Raw genomic sequence first — 21336 nt, forward strand, 5'->3', positions numbered from 1 at the left:
AATATAAGCAGGAGTTTGTTCTATAATAGGCATACACTGAGAAAGCTCACACCTTCTCAGTGCCCATATACTCCAGACTTTTTTTTTGTTTGTTTTTTAAAGAGTCTGGGTCTCACTCTGTTGCCCGAGCTGGAGTGTAATGGTGCGATCACAGCTCACTGCAACCTCAAACTCCTGAGTTCAAGGGATCCTCCCACTTCAGCCTCCGGAGTAGCTGGGACCCAGTGTGTGCCTCCACGCCTGGCTAAGTTTTTAAAAATTGTTTTAGAGAAAGGGTCTCACTATGCTGCTCAGGTTCCCGGCCACTTTTATTACTTGCCTAGTGTGTATTCTTTTAAGGTTTCTATATCAGATTCTTTGTGTCCCTCTCTAATAGCCAACAGGCAGGCTCCCTGTAAACATGACAAAGCCTCTCCAATTTTGCTGGCCAAAAGGAAAAGTGTCCTGGGCACAATGGCTGAGTTAATGGAGAGCAAGTGGTAATTATCTGCTCTATTAGATCCCTCTTCCTCCAGCCCAATTTCATGGAGCCTTGGTTTAAAAAACACTGGCTGTCTGACTAAACCTCAACAACAGATTAACCATAAATGCATTCCTGGAATTTACGTTCTTCCTGCCTCAGTGCTGTATACAATTATCGGGGAACATAGACCCACAAGGGTCAGGACAGGGAGCAGCATCAACTCCAATTCTGTTAGGGCAGCATAACATTTCATTTAACACAGATAAACGCATCTTCAAAGTCATAGGCACAGTGCTACAATCTTAAAACGCACAAGCTGATCCTGTTATTCTAGTGCCTGTATGAGGTTAATGCAGCTTTATGGAAATGTTTACTTTGGAGATATGTTTTTCTTGTATAACACGGGAACCAAAGACATTCATATCTTCTGTGCTGGATCTGTTAAGAATAATAGACTTAATCACTCTAAGGCCAAACTAATTTAATTTTTGTTTTGCTGTCTGCTGTCTCTTTTACTGTCTGCTTATTGTTTAATGTTAATTTATCTCCCTCAGCAAGATAAGCTCTCATAGATAGTCCACATACCTCATAAGGCCCAGCACATAGTAGCAATTCAAGAAAAAAAAAAAAAATCGATGATTGAATGATCATAATCTTATCAATGAAATGAACTTAGTTCCATAAATATGAAGCACTGCTTTAAGGCTGCTTCCTGCATAAATACGGACTGGGAATCTTCAGTATCATAAGCCAGAATAAATGGGAAACAAATGTCCTATCCCCAGGGGTAGAATCCTTTCAACATAGCAAGTCCAGGTGATCTAGATGAATTCTAGGTTGATTTGCCTTGAGCCAAGGGTTTGGGCAAGATGCTCTTTGGGATCTCCTTTATTTACATGAAACATGCCCAAACTTAACGGGAAAGCAAGCACCAGGTCTGAAAATAACCAAATAAAGACAGTTACCTGGAGAACGACTCAGGGCACCTTTCTGTACTTTGGAAGTTTTGTCTGTAATTTTCATCCTATCCCAAGTCTTCATCACGAGTCTCCATCCCAAAGCTCCCCAGACATCAGGTTACAAGATTAGCATCCTTTTAAGACTCACTCAACTTATCATCTTTTCTAAGAAGTGTTCATTTGATTTTAAGCCTACCTTAGATGCCATTCTTCAATTTTCCCTCTATACCCTGTGCACATGTCAATCTTTAGGCCTTCCACATCATAATTTGCTTTAAAGCATCTGTGTCCTACCATCACCCACCAGACTGTGAGCTCCTTAAGGGATCTATCTTAGTCATCTTTGTCCATCTAATACTTAAGCAGTGCCTCTATTTGATGTATAAAACTCCAATAATTGTAAGTTGAAATCAAATCAACTTATCAATGTATTTTTTTTCACCTAAATGGTAGAAGGCTTTGGTACAAACCCTACTTTCTAGAAAATATTTCCCTTTTTATTCAAGAACTAAATAATGTAGGCAGAGCTCTCAACACTTAACGCTCTGTAGGCATGCAATAAATAGAAGTTTCCTGGGAGGGAGGCTGTAAAAACAACAACAAAACGAAATAACAATGATAAAAATATAACTATCCTTTAGAAGGTTAAAAACATTTTTGGCTGAACATTGCATTTGTAAATCTCTTGGTCACTTCAAATTTTCTGAGAGGCATATAAATAAACATCATAAATCAGTGCATCATAGTTGCAGAACCTGAGGGGTTTTTGGACATTAAGTAGTTACTCTTAAGGGAAGTTAGTATTTTTCTTATTTTCTTACTTATGAATAGCAGAAGCTAAAAATATAAAGGAAAAGAGGCAACACGTCCCAATCATTTACAATGGACTTAATTCACAAATACTCTACAAAGATTTGTTGCTTTAAGGTGAAAAGGTGAAAGGATATCAGAGATCGTCTTCTAGTTTAACCCCTTTAGTTAATGAATAAGGAAGTTTAGCAATAGTTGCTAAAATTGACTCAACTCTTTAACATGATAATTATGAAGCACAGATATATTAATTTTCATTTTTCTTCTGTTACAAAATATACTTAAGAAGAACACTTAAACAGCTGGTTAGGACTCCCATACAACTCAGACATCAGCAGCTTTCTTTTCAAAGGCCCACAATGCCTGTTTATAAAGTGTTCACGGTAACACTTTCAGGCTGCTTCCCTCATAAATATGGACTAGGACTCTTCAGTATCGTAAGCCCGAATAGATGGGAAACAAATGTCCCATTCCGGGGGGAAAAATCCTTTCAACATAGAAAGTCCAGGTGATCTAGATGAATTTTAGGTTGAGTTGTCTTAAGCCAAGGGTTCGCACAAGATGCTCTTTGGGATCCCTTTTATTTACAAGAAATATGCTCAAACTTAAGAGGAAAAAACTCTCTTTGAGAGCCCGCAGGTAAAAAAGTGAAGTAGAATAACAATTAAGCCTATCTATGGTTCTCGCCTTGGCCACAAGCTGGATATATCATTATTCTGGCCAGGTGCATAAGACGAACTTACTGGTGGTTAATGAAATTAACACATATGCTAAAGAATATGTGCTTTACAACTAGAAGCTCCTCTAGCAACAAGTTCAATGAAAAAGACAGCTACCCCTTGGGAGGAAGACACTGTTCTTTTCAACTGTAGAAGCCAGGTCCTAAAGAACCTTGAGGAGACTAGATTGACAAAGGCTATGCTAATAATAAGCATTATGATGTATCCAACTCAAATTGTTTCTCCTTGATATCCGTGTGCCAAGATTCAAAGTTAAAGGCTTGAATTCAAAAGGCCACTCACTACAAGAGTTCAGTTTCAAGACACTGACGAAGGTCATCTTCAAACTAAAATTAGGCTGTTTTCATTCTATTAAATCTCAGGAAAATTATTCACAAATAGAATGAGAATTTATTATGCTCGATATTCCCATCACTTTAATAACTTTCTGAGAGCATTGACAAATCTAATTTAAAAAGATAAATTTGGACTCTAGCTCCTATAATTAAGAAAAATACTGTTTCTAATGTGAAGTTTTCTTAAATTGCCATTTAAATTTAGGCAAGTCATTTATTTGATTAGGCAAGCCTTGGGCTTTTTGAGGGGGGAAGAAACAACATGTATTGATTACTAGATTCTGCACTATTTTTTGTCTGGCATATTTAAATGCCTCATGCCAGCAACCTCATTTGGAAAAGTGCTTGGGGAGCTTTTGTTCTGTGCCCGGGAGCCACCGTGTCATGGAAAACCTTGGATCAGACTACACGTTTGTATGGTTTTCCCTATGAGGCACTAGTGGGTTGCTGCCCCACACAGGGCAGGATTGCAGCGAGAGGGGGTGCCCTTCTTGGGGCAGAGTCTTCACTTCCCATATTTCTAAGACAGCAGTGGAGGCAGGGCACGGGGAATTGGAAGGCATTGGCCTTTATCCCTATTCGGCTAGCTACCAGTTTCAACAACTTTGCTGTGCTTCCCTTTTTTCTAAAACAGCACAACTAGAAGCTATTTTCTAAGGATTTACCACCAATGGAAGACACAGGCCTGGGAAAAATGAAAAGACACTTAAAAATTTCCCCCAATGCTAGTTTTATACATGTATTGTGATTTCTGTTAGTTCACAATTCCTGTTCTTGCCAGCCCTCTCCCACTGAGTAGTCCCTAGCCAGTAAAATAATAAGCCCATGAAAACACATCCGAAGGCACATATAGCACAGTAAGATGAATGATCTTGTGTATCAACGAATATGAATTTAATCTTTCATGAACCTATTAAAGGAAGCCTTACCTTCTCTGTGTTCTCTTCACTAGAACTAATTTCCAAGAGGATAATCCCTTTTTATTCTGTCATTAAAATTACCAGGTTTGCCAGGTCCTCCAAAGTCAAGCTCAAATGTCACATCTTTCAAGAAACCTTTCCTGATCTTTTAAACCAGATGGTCTCTGCCTCCTTCAAACTCCCAAAGCACTTTTTTCCTCTGACACTAACGTTCTACGGCCATTTTTAAAATTGATTATTATGCTCCTAGAGGTAGGGTCTTATGTGATTTTTAATCTTGGTTTCCACTGAAGGCCCACAGGGCTCCACTGTACTGAAATCCATCAGAGTGCCTGACTGAAGAGTAGGGGGTGGAGACTGGGACAGGGTTTTCTGTGTAATTAGAATGGGTTCCATATGTGTAGAACAGAATAGTATAATGCATAAAAGGAAATGACAGAAATGCTTCTATACTGACACTGGTTTTGTGTGTCAGTAGATAAGCAGGGAAGTAGCAACATTTTGGTTGTCTTGGTTTTATGGTGCTCTCCCATCCCCTTTACCTGATTCTCTGATTAGGACTTTTGGTAACAGAACATTCCGTCACCATTAACTTTTGCTTGACATCGGATTATTTCTAAATACAGTTTGGCTGACTGTCTTCTGATCGGCCATTTTCAGAGAAAATGAAGTTAGGTTAAACAAATACTATGTGAAAGGCTACATTTGATTTGAACAGCCAAGAGGGTTTCCTGGGTACAGAGTCTTATGAAGAATCTCCTATTTGCTCTGGTTAATTTGATACTGCATTGCCCATAGTTACAGAGTACAATCCCCATCTGTACATCACCCACAGCTATTTCACATTGGTAAACATGTTTGTCCTGATGGTTACTGAATATTTAAAGAGGTAACATCTCTTCCTGGGTCTTATTTCCCTCTGCACTCATGACTAATATAATGCTATTACATAGTGTGAACTTGAATTTGACAATTTCTTTAGATAATTTCTCTCCATTATCTGGTTTGATGAAAGGGGAAAAAAAAGTGCATATTATCTTATGTAGGGAAATCAGGATCTTTAGAATGTTTAGAAATTCCAAATGGAGAATAAAGGGAACAACTCTAGGTATAAAACGCAGGACTCAAGTCAAAGGAAGCCTCTGAACAAGAAGGAAGAGGGTCTTAGTGCAAGCAAATAAGAATGTACGATTGAGATTTCACCCCGCAAGTCAAAGCCACAGAAGCTTCAGGAGCATCCTCACCGCCACCTCACCTCTTGTTTCTGTCCTCCAGCTGTAGTGTGTACACCATGTCATCAGCAGCATGTGTCTTGGAGTTACTGTCTCCCCATTTTAGCTTCAGGCTCTGAGGACCAGCAGCAGCACATTCTAGCCTAGGAGGCAAGGGTGGTAATGGCCGAGTTTTTGCTTTAATGAACTGACTAAATGGTCCAGCTCCAATTTCATTTATAGCCTGAATTCTGATCCTAGAGAAAGGAAAAAAAAAATACAGACAATGCAGGTTAAAGCAGCAGCAATACTTCATTTGAAATAAACATTGAGCATAGTATTTATTACTTGCCCCTAAAGCAATAACATAGAATGAAGAAAAACAAGTTAAAGTAACTCAAGACAAATAGAAGCATGAGGTTGCTAGGTGGACAGACTATAGTCCCCATTAAAAATAATAATAATAATAGCAAAAAAGCACGGTAGCAAGATATCTTTTAGTTCTTTAATTTTTAAAAAATAGGTTTGTTGTCTCAGGGAAGATATCCTAAAGATATGCTTTATATTTTGTCCTAGTTACCCTTCAGCTACCTCATGGTCAGTTTTGGAAGTAGGTGAGCTATCAAGAGTAAACTAAATGAAGGAACAAATGAGTATCCTTCAAAGTCAAAAAACAAAGGACAACTCATCAATAGGACGTTTCATGTCTCCCTTTTGCCAGCCTCATCCAACAATCTCTGCAAGTCTTTAACTAGAGCTAAGCATGCAGATATTGCTAGTAACAGGATGCCATCCAGATGTGCAAAAATCTTAGCTGGATATTTTCTATGTGCAGCACAGAGTTACGAATAAGAAAGATATTACCTTTATCATCTATGAATTTAAAATCAAAGAGTTAAAATGTATATATAAAATGTTATTTTAGGCCAGGCACAGTGGCTCACACCTGTAATTCCAGTGCTTTGAGAAGCCGAGGCAGGAGGATTGCCTGAGTCCAGGAGTTTGAGACCAGGCTGGGTCACCTAGTGAGACCCCATCTCTACAAAAAAATAAATTTAGTGGGCATAGCGGCACATGCCTGTGGCCCCAGTACTTGGGAGGTTGTGGTGGGAGAATTGTTTGAGCAACACAAAATGAACTCAAAGCAAATTGGTACTGAGGAGTAGAGGGTTGCTATAAAGATACCTGAAAATGTGGAATTGACTTTGGAAGTGGGTAATGGGCAGACACTGGAAGAGTCTGGAGAGCTCAGAAGAAGACAGGAAAGTCTGGAACTCCTTAGACACTGATTAAGTGGTTATGACCAAAGTGCTGATGGAAATATGGGCAGTGAAGGCCATGCTGCGGAGGTCTCAGATGGAAATGAGGAACTTTTGGGAAGTGGAGCAACGAACTTCGCTGCATTGTTTCCATGTCCTAGGGCTTTGTGGAAGGCTGAACTTCCTCTTTGGTAGAGTGATAACTTAGGGTATCTGACAAAAGAAATTTCTAGGAGTAAAGTGTTCCAGAGGTGACTTGGCTGCTTCTAACAACCTGTGATCAGATATGGGAGCAAACGAATGACTTAAAGTTGGAACTTACAATTATAAGGGAAGCAAAGAGTAACAATTTGCAAAATTTGCAGCCTGGTCATGTGGTAGAGAAGGAAAGAGTACTTTCAGGAGAAGAATCAACACATTCTGTAGAGCAACCACTTGCTAGAGAGATTAGCATGATTAAAAGGGAGCCTGGTACTAATATTCAAGATAATGGGAAAAAGCCCTTAAAGGCATTTCAGAAATCTTGGAGACACAGCCCCTCTTCTCCAGAGGCCTAGGAAGACCGAATAATTAAAGGTTTATTGAGGCCTCATTAGAAGCATATGCTGACACCACACTTTTTGTACAGCCTACAGAACCAAAGGTTTTGTACAGCCCACAGTTTATTATGAGCCAAACCAATCTTTTTTCTTTATACATTAAAAAAAAAAGTGATGTGGAAAGGCAAAGGAACTAAAATAGCTAATGCAAAGTCTAAAAATAAGAATAAAGTTTGAAGAATCACACTACCTGATTTTAGGACTTAGTATAAAGCTACAGTAACTAAGAGAGTGTGGTACCAGTGAAAAGAAAAACACCTAGATCAATACAAGAGAATAGAGACTCCAGAAATAGACCTACACAAACGTGGCCAATCAACTTTTGACAAAGACGCAAAAGCAATCCAATGGAGAAAAGACAGTCTTTTCAACAGATGGTGGTGGAATAATTGGATATCAGTAGGAAGAAAATAAACCTCAGCTTCAACCTCACACCTTACACAAAACTTAGCTCAAAAGGGACCACAGATCTAAATGGAGAATATTAAACTTTTAAGAAGAAAACACAGAAGACAACCTACTACCTAGAATTAAGTAAAGAGTTTTTGGATATGACATGAAAAGCATGATCTTACATAAAAGAAAAAAATTAAAAACTGGATTTCATCAAAATTTGAAACTTTTGCACTGCTAAGAGAATGAAAACAAATAGATACTGGAAGAAAATATGTGCCAACATTACATCTGACAAATGATTTGTATCCAGAATGTATAATGACCTCCCAAAACTCAGTTAAGGAAATAATCCATTAAAAATGGGCGGAAGACTGGAATAGACACTCTACCAAAGAGGAAATACAGATGGCAAATAAGGACACAAAAACATGTTTGACATCATTAGCCATTAGAAAAATGCAAACTAAATTGGCAATGTAATACCATTATGTTAAAAAAGTGCTGGCAGGGATAAGGTACAACTGGAACTCTCCTATTTTGCTAGTGATAATGAAAACTGACATGGCCACATAGGAGAACGGTTTCCTTTTAAATATATACTTATTACATGACCCAGCAATCCCAATCCTAGGTATTTACTCTAGAAAAATTAATATTTATGTTCACACAAAAACCTGCACACAAATGTTTACAGCAGCTCTACTTATAATCACCTAAAACTAGATAAAGATCTGCCTCATAGTTTGGAATGTAGTAAATACTCATCTCTGATAAAGTAGAGCAAAAACTCCATCACAAAGGGCCTTACTTTTCCCAGATTCTATTACACTGGGGTTGCATCAAGTCTTCTGTAGATAAAGCAATGTAAGTCTCTCGGTATAACACTGAACGACTAAAACTCTTCCTTGCCTCCCACATGAGTCTTATAAGATTGCTTTATGGTATTAACACAAGAGTTTCTTTCTATGATTGGAATGTAACATATTTTTCTGCAACTGGAAATGAAAAATCTTTTTAAAAAGGCAGTCATCATGATGGTAGAAATTACTACCCTCTTCCCCTTCTCAGGAAAAGGAAATTAAGCCGGACATTAAGTTTTAGTCTTTCTTCAACAGTGTAACACATTTCCTCACCTACAAGGTTTATATTAAGGTCCTTCCAGTGTCCAAACCACCATTCCTTCCCTTTATTCTAGGTACAAACATACCCAGATTCCAGAGGCCAAGATCCTTTCTGCCATCTGCTGGCTTACCTTGCATTCTAGGGGATCCTACCCTTTGCTCTGTGCCACTGAATAGCTCTTAGCTACTTTAATACACAAAAGAAAATAAGGTAATTAGTTCCTTAAGATTGTTGTTCTATTCTATTCAAGAAAAAAATTGCTAAGAGATTTAAATCACTTATAAGAATTTAAAAATAGTTTAGAAGATACAAGTATCAAGATACAAAAATAAATTTAGATTTGGTATTTGATTTCTGTTGTAAATTCATTTACTTCCTCAAAGCCTCCCTAGTATTTTGGTAAGTACTAGGTTCTTTATATCTTTAGCTCTACGGTTTTCCAATCTTTCACTGCATATATTTCCTAGGCATATAATCTTAGCTTTAACACACACCACCACCACCACCACCACCACCAAGAAAACTGTGGTAGCATTTAACACTCTTTAGCAGTGTAGCTTCTCCGGGAATCCTGCTCATCAATTTGGAGACCTTGGAGAAATTATTGAACACTTTTATGTAACAGTTTCCTTATCTATAAAAGGGGGACAGTGACTTTTTTCTGCAATTGCAAAGAAGATTACTTAACTAAGATAAGGGATTTATGTATTTTCTAATTTTTAATACTTTATACTCTACAATAAAATCAGGAGAGGATTCAAGACAGCCAAAAGCACTAGCAAACTTTCAAGTGTTCATTTTTGGAGTCATGATCTTGATGACTTCTTTGGGAGTACTACGTCTTGCCAAAAGTGCTGGCACAGGGGCAGGTCTCACTGCGGCTGCACTATTACACCACCTCACTTTATAACATGAGTAACCTGCTGATCCCACTTCCTCCAAGGAATGGCCAAGGACTCACCAACAGCTGAAAGGATGGGCTTCTTTATAAGCCATCCACAGCAAGGTGAGAGTGAGACAAAGATCTCAGCAATTGAAGAAAACAACAATGGCAACCATCACTACACACATTGAGAACTTGCCCTGTTCCAGAAAATGCACTAGAGTGGGAAGTACTATTACATCTGCTTTTAGAGATGAGGAAACCAAAGTTAAACGCAGAGAGGTTAAATAACTTGATCTAAATGACAGAGTGGCCACTAGGGGTTGAAAGCTAGGTTTGACATCTACAATATCATCTCTGATTTCTATGCTGACCCCATAAGGTAGGAGCTACTTTGTCTGTTTTACAAGTGAAGAAACTGCAGCTCAGCAAGGTCGTGTCAGACACACGTTAGATCCAGGCGTGAACAGGACTCCCTTTAGGTGCAAAGGCCCTGTGTGTCTGGCATACCATACGGTCATATCGTAACAGGGACCAAATATGGCTACCAATCCCACCAAATGATCATGTTTAATTCAAACCACACTTTCAGTTCAACAATGACCGTCTGCCAAGGAAGCAGGCATTTAGAAGAGTCAACAAGTTTACTTCACTTTATTCAAGCAGCATCTGGCCCTGAAATCAACTATCTAGATTTTAAAATGCTCAATTCAACCTATCCTACATTTTGACAAAAACACATTTTGTTTCAGCAAAAATACATGAACATTTAGGTGTATAGCTGATGCACTGAGCTAACTTTAATTGTTTCTAATGATGATGTAACATTTAAAATGGAAAACAATTGAGGAACTGATAAAATAGAATGAAATGATGTTGCATTATGGGGAAAATATAAGGCCTCTGAGCATGGGAGGCTGAGACAGCTGAATGAGGACTGACGCAGTTGCTGTTTGTTTTGGTTTAGGGTGAAAAACACAGCATGTGAAAATAATTTCCTAATTCAGTGAGACGTGACATTGGACTAATGGGCAAAACACTAACCTGAGGAACCACTCCAAGAATTCACCTCAGAAAATAAAAATTGAGTTTTAAGTTTTATTAAATTAATTAGAGTCTATCCAAAACCCAAACTTGAGAAGTTTTCTCTTTAGTTCAAGTAACATGCTAATCTTGAAACCTAGATAAAATCTGCAGGTCTCTGTTTTGTTTAATTTGCATTATGTCTGTTTAAAAAATCTTCAGCTCTGCAAATTAAGTACAAGGGAAGTAGCATTTTCCTTTCCAATTTGGAGAAGTGATGTAACCCCAAGCAAATTCTATCTTGGCCAGGCTGATGTGAAAAATGTCTTCATGTTTCCGGGAGTCTGCAATATTCATCAATATAGTAATATTATTGATTAAACAAATCAAATAAAGAACCACATTCTTTATAAATTTTGATTAAAAATCCACTATTAAAGGATCAAATTTTATATGCCAAATACACTCATGCTTTAGAAGATCATAGCCTTCTGCAATGCACTTTATATACATAATCAAATTTCTACTACAAAATATATTAAAAGAAGAATGACTTTCAAAACAAACCATCCTTAGCTGGGAAGACTTCCCTCATCAGGACTGGCCATCCCAGAACTCAGGATGTTGAGAGTGTGGGTGTGAAGGAGACTGAGAGGGCCCACAGCCGAAGGGACTAGGGTAGGAGAGGCCTGAGAAGCAGAAGATGGGCTGGCTTTTACAACAGCCCTGCCCTGGACTATCATCTAATGAAGAAAAATATGAAAGAAGAGAATCATCATCAGAAAACATCTGAAGTATGAAATAATAGCAAACACAGAAAATCCCTTTTGGCAGGGAAAAGATGGGCTCAGAGTAAAGTTATTCATAGAAGGCTTCCTGGAGAGGGGAGTCGGAACTGGCCTCTCACCAAGCTCCTGCTCCTGAAAGCTCCTTTGACACCAATGCCACCATTCCAGCTCCAGGCACTGAGACTTGCTCTTCTCATACCCTGCTCTGGAGGCAAAAAAAACCTTGAGGGATAATGCCAGGTTTCTACAGATAAGATCTCTACCTACAATCTGGTTACGACCCATCTTTCAGTTCATTTCTTTCCTACCAAACATTAACAACAGATTTGCTGATAATTTATTTACTATGTGTCAGGCCCCATACTAGGTACCTGACCTCTTATCTACAATACCTAACAACTCTGTTAAGTAGTGAAAATTATTATCCCCTTTTTATTGGTAAGGAAACTGAGGCACAGAGAGCTTAAGTAACTTCCTAAAGTTTGCAGAGACAATAAATAAGGGATAGGATTGAAGTCTAGGCTGCCTGACTCCAGTCTGCTACCACTGAACTACTCAGAACTTGTCTCCTAGTAAAGCCCACCTCACCTTGTTACGACAAAATGATTTATGATTCACTTCTTGGCAGCCTCACATAGTGCTTACCATATAGTAAGGGCACAAAAAAATGTTATTTTTAAGCCTTTTGTACTTAGCAAAAGGAGTACAAATGAGCATAACAAACAAATCTACTTTAAGTTTTGGTTGCCTGCCAGCTCAGTATGAGTCAGGCATATAATAAGGTTGTTTTAAAAAAGTAATCTCAGGCAATCTCACTAACTGCTCAGTATGGAGAACAAGGAAGGCAACAGTCCTGGTCTGCTCTGAGCCAGTCAACCAGACCATTCCTGGAGGTATGGGCACTGCACGTCAGAGGGGTCACCAAAAACCTAAAAACACTCAAAGAGGATGGAGGCAGTTATAGAAAACCTATGCTAGTGAAGACAGTGTAAATGATGGTGGGATGGTTAAATAAGAGACAGCTGTCATTATAACATAATGACGTTTAGGCCCCCTGTGGGGCCAACTGCGGTCTACAGGAGTATGGCTCAGACACCTGTATTTTGAAAAGGTTCTCCAGGCAACTCTTATATACATTGATATTTAAGAATCGCTGCTCTAGGGCCGAGCTTTTCAAGTTTTCATAAGCATCAAAATCTTCTGAAAGGTCAATTAAAGCACAAAGTGCTACGCCCCACCCCTAGATTTTCTAATTAGGTAGGTTTGGGGTGGAGCCTGATAATTTGCATTTATCGAGTTCCCAGATGATGCTAATGCTACTCGTCCAGGGACCACACTTCGAAAATCACTGTTGTTGAGGAAGTTCTAAGGCCAGCAGTTGACTTTAGATATAGATACAGATATAGAGAGGTTGATCCACAAATAGATTCAGATATAGAGAGGTTGATCCACAAATAGATTCAGATATAGAGAGGTTTATCCACAAATAGATTTAGATATAGAGAGGTTTATCCACAAATAGAATGGACTGCCTGCTGAGTGGAAGCTAGAACCACTGCTCCTGTCACTGAAGATGCTCAAGCCATAGAAGGACTGGGAAGGAGTGATACCAGGTGATCTGATGACCCTCTTGTCTTGCCAAATCTATGACTACTTGGCTGGAAGCATACAAAGCAAAGTTAGGTTTTCATTTTTAATAATCCTGTTTTCCTTCAAACTAAAGGACAAATTCAATTTCGAACTCAATTATAAACTTAAAGGAATGCCTTTAAAAGTAGCATTGTAATTCCTACAGAATTGAAATTTCTACAGAGTGTGTCAGCAAGCCAATGGGTAGTTTGCTTTAATAGCACCCATGGAGAAATGACCAATCCATTGAAAAAGCTTTTTCGCATTAGGACATTTACTAGAGAGGTGTACAACCCCGTCCTGGCAACAGAGAGAAAGAATAAGCTTGGTATGAGAACAATATGTAACTGCTGAAGGCTTTAAAAAAAAAATCAAACAAAAGTAACAAGTCTTTTATCCAAGCTCCATGGTCTGCTTAAAATGTTTCATTCCACATGTTTTTATCTAGAACATCATGATCTGTTCACTTATATTTTAACCAATTTATAGGACAGAAAAAAGGTGAAGTGAAAGTTGATTGGGCCAAAATTATACCTTTGGTTCCTTGAAATACTCATTCTGTATTTCACTATAATCATTGCAATTATGTTTTTGAAACATAAAACAAGAAGACTGTGGTTTGAACATAGTTCTATTAATACTATATAGTATACCCAATTGTGTGCTATAGAAACTAAAATTCCTAAAGCTGTAAACCGGTTGGTCTTAAGTATGAATTATTATTTTTTTATTGTTTATATTTCTTTATTGAAAAAATACTCATTTACTGATACTGGCGCACCAATATCTTAGTTATAAACATTAGCAAGTAAAAATATTAATTGAACTTGGTCCCTAATATTTAGTTTATGATTTCATGATATAAAATATAAAATATACTATTATTAAATGATAAATACTGACTCACAAAATGTAATTCAGATTAAGTGAACAATGGATTAAAACTAGAAAGAATTTAAATATGATAATAATTCATATTTGAAATTTTTTGTCTATTTGTATATAAACAGAAATGGGCATGTAAAATTGTCCTACATGTTAATCAGAAATAAAACAAACTACTATAGAATGATATTGAACATAAAAGGTTTCGATTGATTTTCATTCATTTGGTAGGCTATTATTTTGAAAAATCAGCCTGTACTTCAAGATGTAAAAGAAAAAGCAAGTATGCATTGTTTTTACCTCAAGTATGTAATGTCCAATTTATAATTTATTGATTGGCCAGCAAAGACAGTCTAAAGTTTTTTTTTGTTTTCTGGTTTTTTTTTTTTTGCCAAGATCAACTGTATGACTAGGACCAAACATTTGCCTTTTCTAAAGCTATTAAATTGCCATCTGTCTAAAATGGTATCTTCAAAGCTATCTTATAAGGAAAAGGTGGCATTCTCCCAATGTGAGTTTCTTTTCACATTCAGCTCAATGTACTAGCCTTGGCATAATAATACTGAATTAAATTATTTATGCTGCATTCATTAAACACTTTTTAAATAGGGTCTTGAGGTTTTACTATCCAAATCTAAGCTCACCTTTCCATAGTTCCTACACTACTAAACCATTTCATCTTCTCCATAACAGAACTATCCTCTGAGGTGCTTTCTGGTATGTGGAAGACATTTTTGATAATTTCAGCAGTTGCCTGGCATTTCCTTAGTAAACAATGATTCTCAACATGTGTTCCCTCAGTTGAACCCCTGAGCTCTAGATATTTTTTTAGACAACCTATGGTTGTTTAATGAAAGTCAACATATCTCTAATGCCATCCTTTTAGAAATCTTAAAAGTTTTATCATCATTTAAGCCACCGTTAAGGTCGGCACAATGTCTGGAAGAAGCCAAATTCTTGGGCTAACGTATTGCCAAGGACCTTTTATAATTTCTGACTTGAGTGTTCAGAGGACTGACTTGAGGATTTGAGTCCACTCTGGGGTAGAGACAGGTGTGGGTCAGAGTGGACACAAAACTGTCCAGTGAGTCCCTGAATCCCGTGTGGCTTTTTCACAGGTCTTCTGGCCTGAGGGATCAAGGTGAGACAAGACCCTGGACATCTGGGCTCTTAGAAACAGCTAGGAGATGACATTCACTGGTCATTTTCCCCCAGCGGTTTACTTAGAGCCCCAAGTGCTGATGTGTTGATGCAGATTTCTACTCCCCTGCACTCACCGGTAGGTGGTTTCTGGAAGGAGATCTTTCATAACATACGTGGTGGTGTTGCCCACGGTAATGCTAGTGTCTCCTAGATCAATGTTGTAACCAAGGATTTCAGATCCGTTATTGCACGGCTCTTCCCAGTTCAGTACAAGGCACGCAGAAGGTGAATCAGGGTAGGCATCGAGGGGCTCCTCCTCCAGGACACAGAGAGTGGAGACGGGGTCAGGGGCAGACGCTGGTGTCTGGCAAAGGACAAGTTCACTGTATGGCCCTGGCCCTGCTTGATTGAAGGCCTACAAAACAGAACAGCAAGATGAAGGCCATATTACACCATTAGCATGTTTTGATGCCTCTGAGTTAGCTGCCATTAAATAAATCTAAAGTAGTACACATTTCCAGACATGCAGGTAGAAATAAATCCTAGAAAATGTCTACTGTCTGATGACCACCTTCCAAAACATGCCAACCACACTTTTTCCATTAAAGCAAAATATGGCCACCATCATTTCTTATGAAAAATAATTTAAAAATAATATTTTATATTTGCATGACCTATTTCAGTTTATACATCATCTTACATGATCTTCATAATAACCCACTATGGTAGATCTTAAATGGTAGATATTCTTATCTGCCTTTTACAGAGACGGGAACTCAGAGTCAGATTAGATAACTTAGGCCTCAGATTTAGAGGCAAAGCTGGGACCGGAATCCAGTTCATCTGACTTTTAAGTCTAGAGCTGTCCTGGAATAGCAATAGGAAGAGGCATCTTCTATCTTCCACATGAATAATAAACTCATTCCTGAAGTCAATCCTTAGCACTCATCTGACTTTACCCAAGAGCAAGAGCTGATACCTAATCACTCCCAGATCTTTCAAATGCTTATTCATCACTAGGTCTCCAAGATGCCACACTTATCTCTCCTCCTACCTTACTTGCTGCTGCTGCCTCTCAATCACCATTGCTGCTTGCTACCATCACCCTGATCTCTTAACACTGGTGAGTATCAGCGCTTGGTACTTGGCTACCTCCTATTTTCTAGCTCTACTCAAACTTTTGGAGATGTCATCTTGTCTCAACGCGTAAACACCACTGATAACCTACTCCCAAATTTGGATGTGCAGTCCACATTCCTGCTCTGAATACTGGTCTAGGGTATCTGTATTCAACCACTGAGTATTTCCACTTGCATGTCCAACAGGCCTCTCAAACTCAAATGTCCACACAGCTCCTCATCCCCATCCCATCCCTCCTTACAAAAACCTGACTGCATCTCCTGAGGTTTTCCTCATCCTTCAGAGCACTCAAGTCATAACTCAGTCATCCTTGGACACCTTTCTTCCTCTCCCTCTCATGCCCCTCTCCAGGCCATCAGCATATCCTGTATTACTCTAGTCCAACCACACTCTCTCCTATCTGGTTATTCTAATGACCTCCTAGCTGGTATCTCTGTCGGCCCTTGCCCAATAATCTATATTCACAGCAATCAGAGTGATTCAGTGAAAATATGAATTGGGATTTTTGGTTCAAATTCCTTCAGTGGGCTTCCATCTTATTCAGAATAAACTTTGAAGTTCTTATGAAACCCTACAGAACCCTATATGATCTGCTGTTCACTACCATTCCCCTTCAAAAACCCATTAGCACTGTGACTTCATTGCCTGCTACTCTCCCCTTTACTGACTCTGCTCCAGCTACACTGTCTTCCCCGCTGCTCCACAGGGACACCAAGTTTGCTGCCTCCTCACAGCCTTTGCACTTGGCTGCTCCTCCTGTCCAGAAAGCTTTTTCTCTAGACATCTGCACAGCTCGCTCAATCACCTTCATTTGAGAGAAGGTCTGTAGGTGTCACCTGTTCAGCGAGCCCTCTCTGAACACATTTCAACTTGCAATCCTTCCCCTGTGGTCTTTCACATTTCCTATTTCCCTTCTTTGTTGTACTTTACATCATGACACTTATCACCGACATAGTATATAGTACTCCTCTGATTAGAATGCAAGTTACATAAGGGCAAAGTTGCCTGTCTGGCTCACTGTTGTATTATTTCTGGCAACTGTACTTGATACAGAGTATGTGTTCAATAAATGTTATCAAAAAAATTTTCTTTCTTATAAAGAGAAAAACATTTGGTAGCTTTCTTACAAAAGTGAATGTACTCTAAAACTTAGTTTTCATTTAGTGTGCTGGACAGCTTATGAGGTCAAATTAAAAAACTAAAGGACTTTGAGGGGTTTTTTTTGTTTTTGTTTTTTTTTTTTTTTTTTTTTTTTTGAGACAGGGTCTGTCTCTATCTGGAGTGCAGTGGTGCAATCTCAGCTCACTGCAACCTCTGCTTGCTAGGCTCAAGCGATCCTCCCACCTTAGCCTCCTGAGTAGCTGGAACCACAGGCACACACCACCACACCCGGCTAAGTTTGAGCTCTTAAATCAAGGTCTAAAACAAAACTTATAATTCCTTTGTTAATTTCAAAGAAGCAGGCTTAAAGCATTTATTTGCTATTAAATCACAGTTAAAACTCTACTGTAATATTTTGTCATATCCATTTCTGTTTCATTACAATACCTCAACACCTTAACTCCTTTTGGAAAAATTTTAACATCACAAATTATTTTATGAGTATATATTTTGAGATTTTGGTACTGATATAAATGTATCACAGAGGCAGAAAAATAGGATATCATGGAGCCCAATGTCTGTATCAACTAGGGTTTGGTATCACCATATCACAGAAGGACAAGAACATGGCTTTTAAGAGTTGGAGCTTAGTTCAAACCTTGATTCCATCATTTAACAACTGTGTGATCTTAGGTAAGTTAATTTCTCTGAGCTTGTTTCCTCAGCTGTAAAATGGGGACAGTAATGTCTACTTCATAGAATTACTGTAAAGATTAAATAGGTTAATATGTAAAATCTTGGCAGAGTATCAGGCCAGCAGTAGGAGCTACACTTCCTTCCTTCCCACTGGGAAAATTATGAACAAAATAGTATTTTCTCTATTTTTTCAAACACCTTTTTATTGGGTACTATTTTAATACTTACAGAAAAGTTGCAAAAATAGTACAGAGAAATTTCTGTCTATCTCTCACTCTGCTTTTCCGAAGACCAACATGTTACAGAACTACAGATTAATGATCAAAACCAGGAAATTATCACTGGTGGCCGGGCATGGTGGCTCACGCCTATAATCCCAGCATTTTGTGAGGCCAAGGCAGGTGGATCAGCTGAAGTCAGGAGTGCGAGACCAGCCTGACCAACCTGGTGAAACCCTATCTCTACTAAATACACAAAAAATTAGCCAGGTGTGGTGGCAGGCATCTGTAATCCTGGTTACTGAGGACGCTGAGGCAGGAGAATCGCTTGAACCCGCGAGGTGGAGGTTGCAGTGAGCCAAGATAGCGCCACTACACTCTAGCCTGGGCGACAGAGCAAGACTCTGTCTCAAAAAAAAAAAAAAAGAAAAAAATTATCACTGGCACTATACTCTTAACATACAGACCTAATCAGAATCTTACCAATTCTTCTAAAGTTCTTTTTCTACTCCAGGATCCTACCTTCTTTTAACTAGCCTGGGTCTATTTGATTTATACCACTTTTTATTAACAGTTTTAAAATGAAATTTAATTCAAAATCAACTTTTTATAAATAATTTTATAATAAATAATCAACTTTTTATAATAATAATAATAGAGCATGTTGCCTATAATATACAACATGCTCTATGAATGGAATTACGCCAGCACTTAATTAAAACAGTCCTGAGAATATAAAAATTCCAAAATTCCTAAGCAAAACAAGAAACGTTCCACCAAATTTCTACAAAACACAGTATAGGTATTATAATACCTTTTTATATTATTTTATTTTTTTGAGACAGGCTCTCACTCTGTCGCCAGGCTGGCGTACAGTGGTGCGGTCACAGGTCACTACAGCCTTGACCTGGCTCAAGTGATCCTCCTGCCTCAGGCTCCTGAGCAGCTGGGACTACAGGTGCCTGGCTAATTTTTGTATTTGTTTTTGTAGAGGAGGAGTTTTGCCATGTTGTCCAGGCTGGTCTCGAACTCCTGGCTCAAGCAATCAGTTGGCCTCAGCCTCCTACAGTGCTGGGATTACAAGTGTGAGCCACCATGCCCGGCCGATATTTACATTTTTAAGGTGCCAAATATTCAAAAAATATTGGCGTTTAACTTGACTTTGTAATCATGTTGAATGAAAATAGTTCATATTTGGTCCACAAATAACAATAAATCGATACAGGTTGAACAGATCCTTTTCCTGGCAATAGTCCTTTAGCATGGCAATGGTAATTTTAAAAGTAGTACTCCTTTCATAAGATCTGAGTCATTTTATTATAAATAAGTACAGACATTTGAAAATATATTTCTACTCCTGTTAATACAAGGAGGTAAGATTATTATGCAGGTTCTATTCTTATTAATGTATCTTTTATAATGTAGCTTTGAGAAGTCAATGCTAAGACAACATATACTGTGAAAGAGAAAAAAAAGGAACTATAATAACATTTTAAAGAAACACCAAAACTCAAAAACCATAATGGAGTGAAGTTCTTTACTGGGGTGGCAGACAGCTCTTTATTTATATCCTGCCTTGATAGAAAAACAGGAGTGTGGCACATAATTTAACCTTTCCCCAATGACTCAGCATCACTATTATAAAGATCAGACAATTTGCTGTGACACTGACTCATTGTCAAAAGGTTAATTATGTCCCAGGTGCTTCATTCGAGAAGCAAGAAAGGTGTATAACAAAAGAGTTTAATCAGAAATGTTTCAAATAAAGTAGACTTCAGAATTTAACAGAAATGCTTCAGTTGCTCTGAAAAATTAAGTTATGAAGCAAATATTTTCTCCAAAGAGACCAGAGACACTGGGTGTACTTGTAATAAGGAATTTGATCCATGACTTAAATCAGGTGGGAAGTTGACTTTGGCATCTCTGCTTCTTTATCTATTCAAATCTAAATGTGTATGAAGACAGAGCTCTTCAAGGTCAATAACCACATCTCATTAATCTTTGTATCTCTCTTCCTGATCTTCCTTTGATCCTGGTACAAAGTACTATAATGCTCAAGAAATGTTACTGAACAGATGGAAAGAGGAGGACAAATAACTCTATTTTCTCAAGAGACTAGGGCTTTACATAGAAAGAATAATAATATAGCCAAGTGAGTAAAATAAAAGTAAACCCATGGTTGTTGCCACTCTGGGGGTTTAGGCTATGAACCAATTTTTCTTGATGTTATTTTATCTGGACTCCCAAGTGGAAGCTTATAGATAACCAGCCTTGATAAGTGTCACTGGGAGGTGGGGTCCTGTAATCTAATGCAGACTAGTCCAAATTATTTTTGGCTCCATTTAACAGCTCGTAAAATAATTTTCTGTCTTTTGCCAGCTCTAAGAGTCTTTCCCACTGAAATGTGCATCTCAGGGGAATGAGACAGAAGGCTCCTTCCCTAAGGAGCTGTGTCATCTTTCCCTTGGACTTGGGTCATTTATTCAGCAAACTGATGAACAGACAAGATACAAGGGTGGTGAGAAGCAGAATGGAGAAGAAACTTATTTTGTTCTTAAGTTTCAGAATTTCCTAGAGAAGTGGAAATTAACTGCAAAATACCAAAACAACCAAATGTATTTTTATTTAAACGGACTCTTTTTTTCCATAACATGCCTCCTGACAGCCTCCACCACAAGCCTTTGAGTGGGTTTCCCAAAGTGTCTTTCATGGGAAAACCAGTCCTTGTGAGTAACATCAGAATAATGTCAACCTACCTGTAGTCTACAGCAATATTGTGCAGCAGGCAACAGGTCTCTTATTTCAAAACGGGTGTCTGTCCCATGATAAATGAATTCTAAGGATTCTTCATCTTCTCCCCATTCCAACCTGTACTCTGAGATGTCAGCACCAGAACTATCAGGACTCTGGAAAGGCAGAAATTGAAGTAGTTAATGCTGCCACTGAGAAGAGAATCCTACTGTGCTTGTATTCAAGTAACTAAAATGGGAAAGAGAGCAACATGCCTCAGAGTATT

General features: G+C 38.4%; 1 protein-coding gene across 2 annotated transcripts in view; it reads right to left on the reverse strand.

Moving 5' to 3' along the window:
* Positions 1-21336, reverse strand: part of FNDC3B (fibronectin type III domain containing 3B) — a 364055-nt gene that overhangs the window by 32345 nt on the left and 310374 nt on the right. For both annotated transcript variants that reach the window (XM_025375210.1, XM_025375209.1), the window contains exons 21-23: positions 21077-21226; positions 15300-15580; positions 5483-5695 (exon numbers count right to left, since the gene is read on the reverse strand). In XM_025375210.1, the coding sequence (XP_025230995.1) occupies positions 5483-5695; positions 15300-15580; positions 21077-21226 (644 nt within the window). The remainder of the gene's footprint in view (positions 1-5482; positions 5696-15299; positions 15581-21076; positions 21227-21336) is intronic.

Source organism: Theropithecus gelada, chromosome 2, assembly GCF_003255815.1.
Source record: "Theropithecus gelada isolate Dixy chromosome 2, Tgel_1.0, whole genome shotgun sequence".
Classification (NCBI taxonomy): Eukaryota; Metazoa; Chordata; class Mammalia; order Primates; family Cercopithecidae; genus Theropithecus; species Theropithecus gelada.